Raw genomic sequence first — 4,253 nt, forward strand, 5'->3', positions numbered from 1 at the left:
ACTACAAATTAATCCACCATGGTTGATGTTCTGTAGCACAGATAGGTTGCTCCTGTGTAGCAAGGTATCCCATACCTGTCTTGTTTAAGGACGGTCTTTGCACAAGTTCGTGGAAGTCTCTGGCACAGAGTTACACAATATGCAAATAGGGTTATTTCGCTAGCCATGTTCTTTTTAGGTTTTCAGCAGTCAAAATCTTTTTAAGCAATAATTCCAAGAGAAAAAATTACATTCTGGTTGCACCCTTGGGCCACCAAATTGGGCTGATACTAAGTTTATTAGAGTCCCCACATGAATTGTATTAGATACACACTGCAGGTTGTATATACCCTGTGAGATGTCTATCGCTAGCTTATTTGACCTTGAATCTCTAAATCTCTGGATCCTACCAATAGCTTCCCAGAGTAATACAAACTCTTGTGTCTCAACCGGTGTTGATAGATACTGGAAGTACTTGCCTAACCCACCATTTGTTTTGCAGAGCTATTAACACCGAGATTTTCTTCCTCTTTGCCTTTTCGAATAGCAGTGGACCAATGTTTCTAGGTGCACTCACTTAAATCCAATTTGAGAACCAGAACCAAACTGTATTCCCTTTCTCGCTGTGACCAAAGTTGAAGCATGAAACATGTCAGTCTTATCAAAAGGGTAGGGATGTCAATTCCAGACCAAGCTCTTTCTTTGTGCAACATGCAGATTGATCCAGCAAAATACAAGCGTCCACAACATGCTTGGTTACATTTTACCTTCCATTGGTTGTTGGATTATTATATGTTTGCTATAATCTCCATTTACTAAGTTTATTGAATTAGCAGAATATCTTTGCCTTATTTTTTTTTTCGAGAACGGATTATATCCGTATTTGAATATCTTTGCCTTATTAAGCACAGTTGTTGTGTTTTAATTTTGCAGATATGCTTCCAGGCCCTGTTCTCCCACCTCCACCTCTGCCTTCGGTGTTTACAGGATCACCAAGTCTGCCGGCATCAGACCCACAGTCTTCATCGATTGGGGCCAGTGTTGCCATTATTTTCATTGTCGTAATTGCCACAATCACCTTGATTACTTGCGTCGTGCTCCTGCGCCGAGGTTGTCTCCGTCGCCAGGGCCGCTTGTCCAGCTCATCCCTCTCTTGCTGCAGTTCTGAGTCTGGAATGCGGTCAGCTGCATCAGCAGCTGCCTCAGCTGTGTCGTCTGTGGCACATTCTGCAGAAGTGCCAGTTAAGGGGTCTGAACTGGTAGCATCCATGCCTGTCTCTGCTGAGATGCGAAAGGGTGGGATGGACACACTGGTGCCATCGGCGCCGTATCTTCCAGAGGTGGAGCGTTTGATATTGGAGTTGCTCTCGCTACCTGCAGTGCCGATGAAGCCTGGGAGCGATTGTGCAATGTGCAAAGAGTTTCTACCTACTGATGTGCTCCTCATACTGCCAGTGTGCTCGCACATGTTCCATCAGTCATGCATCATCAGCTGGCTACGCCGCACCACACCGTCATGCTGCCCGTCCTGCCATGCCTCTATCACCATGCCTGGCTCTAACAAGACTAAAGTTGCTCCGACCTTCTGCTCAGTTGAATACGACATTGAGTCTCAGATGCTAATGCTGACTTCACCTGGCGAGGCAGTAGCAGAGGCTGTTGGAGGATCTCATGGGTGGCTGCGCCCTTCCCTGGACAGATTATCTGGCAGCTGGAGAGGATGCTCCAGCGATCGTGCCACTGCAGCGGTTGTGCCAGTGTCCTCATGGCGCACCACTGGAAGTTTGAGCCAGGGCTCGAGTGGCCGACTTGACAATGACTCAGATTGCGCTAAGGTACAGAAGCCGCTGCAAGTTCCAGATGGTAAGGAGGTGCCAGAGGCTGTCAGGGGCTCTATCGGGTGGCTGAGATCTTTGGCCACGCTCTCTGGCAGCTGGAGTGGGTGCTCCAGCAGCTGTTCTTCTGAGATGGGGTTGCCGGTGACTTCGAGGCATGTCACAGAGACCCTGGCATCAAGTGGACACAGCGAAACGGACACATGGTCCAGGAGGTGGGATCTTGAGGCTGCTACGCCGAGACCCGAGAGGCCATCATTGTATGGCTATGCCAGATGGTTCTTCAAAAGCTCAGGCAAGTAAATAATATCACACCAGCGTTGATGTCAACAGTTATTGTGCTAAACTCCTTTCATTTGCAACTGGTATCTGCATGTCTTAGTTAGGTCATGTTATTGGCTTCATGCCTAATTTCTTTTGAGTTTCTAATTTTCCAATTAAAATTTCTTGTTTCCTTTGCAGGTTGAACTATCGCTCAGCACTCCCTAAAAGAAGAAAATGAATACAAATTGTACATCAAAGAACAGAAGGAGTAACATTGATTCTTTGCATTGGAGATACATTCATACAGATGGATGCAACAGCGTTTTGTGCAGTATATATAGATCAGCTTTTCTCTCTTAGATCACTGGCTGTCCTTGGTCCTTCTATCCAAGTCAAACTATGAGCAAGATATAGCACGAAAAGTGATGGATAAGAGGCTCCCTGCCATTCTTAGCGTTTTCTATTGAACGAAAAGGTTAATCATGGTAGGCTATATAGCATAAAGTGATAGTTTTGAAAACGCTTGGTTTTAGTTCTACTGTGACAAGCATGTTGTGCTAATACGCTATATGTGCTTGAACTGTAATCTGTGCTGCTACAGTGGAGCTGTACGATGATACTGTTCTGTAAATGTTCAGTTTGGAGCTGTTTGGCTGTGAAGAATACTGTTGGAACCAAGTGACCTATGTTATATCCACTTGAGGTTCTTATTTGCATTTGTTGCGAAGAAACTACAATAGATCAATCTGAAGCAGAAAGGAAGGAAAATAATGTGTTTTGTTGTTGCTGTCACAATATGTTTGTCTTACTGTTGTAGTATGTCCAACTTGTGTGGTTTGACGTTGTGCTGAACTTGTGGTCTGGTTGTACTGTTGTGTGGTCGAGTATATTGAGTCCCATGGTTCATGTTCTTCGTTTGCTATTGTATGATCGTTTATTTAGGAACGTGTCAGCATCGAATCTCACCTGCCTCATTGTTCAAAAGGGTGGTTGAGAAAGCCGAGCAATGGCATCTCGCTGTTAGTCCACAGGATCACCGGCTCAGGTGAGTGAACCACTCACCGGTCTTGTCGAGCACCCGTTAGTGTTGCCGAACACCCACTAGCTAAGCCGATCACAAACAAGTGTTGTCCGTCCCCATATACTATGGCTAGAGGTTGAAGAAGAGAGAACAGAGCATACACACAGTATAAGACACCAGCGTTGGGCGCAGCCCTGTATGGGAGATGGCAAATCTGAACTCTCTTTACTAAGTTGCCGTGTTAGTCTATTTATACAACTCTATCCATCTAGTCCCAGTACAGCTGCCCTGCTGCAACAGTGACTAGATAACATACAAGGCTGACTCTGCGCCGACCTCTACATGTGGCTACAGTGCCGCAGATGAGCCGTGTGGTGCCTGCACCTGCAGCGGCTACAGTATCACAGCAGGGGGCTTTTTCGGCGCCGCCTTCCCTTGCTATGTTCACACAAGGAAAACAATAGTTTATTCTAACAATTCTTCCCCTAAACCTACTGCTATCCCTTGTACCCCCTCCATGCCGATCATCTCCTTCAGCTCCGTGAGTCGAAGACGTCCAAGCGGCTTGGTGAGGACGTCCGCGAGTTGCCGACCAGTTTCAACGAACTCGATGACGATCTGGCCTCCATCGACACAGTCCCTAAGGAAGTGGAACTTCACGTCGATGTGTTTACTCCGGTCGTGTAGAACCGGATTCTTCGCAAGGGCGATGGCGGCTGGATGTCCACCATCAGTGCTGGTAGGTGAGCTTCCACGCCGGTCAGCTCGCTCAGTAGCCAGCACAGCCACACAACTTGGCACGTTGCTTAGGCCGCCGCTACATACTCTGCCTCGCACGTAGATAGCGCCACCACCTTCTATTTCAGCGACAGCCATGAAATTGGGTCCGACCCGAGGAAGATGAGCACGCCAGAGGTGCTCCGTCGTCCATCGATGTCCCCCGCCATGTCTGCATCACTGAACATAGTGAGTTGCAGCCTACTCCCGCCGGTCTTGGGAAAGATGATCTCTTGATCCACCGTCCCGTTGATGTAGCGTAGTAGTCGCTTCACCGCAGCCCAGTGATCCTCTCTGGGATTCTCCATGAAGCGACTAACGTAGCCCACGGCGAACGCAATGTCCGGCCTCGTGTGGACTAGGTAGCGTAGACCGCC

At 47.7% G+C, this 4,253-nt stretch overlaps 1 protein-coding gene across 1 annotated transcript; it reads left to right on the forward strand.

Moving 5' to 3' along the window:
- The first annotated feature begins 914 nt into the window (after positions 1-914).
- LOC136510718 (RING-H2 finger protein ATL16-like) lies at positions 915-2,281 on the forward strand. The gene is made up of 2 exons (XM_066505076.1): positions 915-2,109; positions 2,277-2,281. Exons 1-2 carry the CDS (start codon positions 915-917, stop codon positions 2,279-2,281), a joined length of 1,200 nt encoding a protein of 399 aa, XP_066361173.1.
- Positions 2,282-4,253: the final 1,972 nt, after the last annotated feature.

This window comes from Miscanthus floridulus, chromosome 16 (assembly GCF_019320115.1).
Source record: "Miscanthus floridulus cultivar M001 chromosome 16, ASM1932011v1, whole genome shotgun sequence".
In the NCBI taxonomy this organism is placed as follows: Eukaryota; Viridiplantae; Streptophyta; class Magnoliopsida; order Poales; family Poaceae; genus Miscanthus; species Miscanthus floridulus.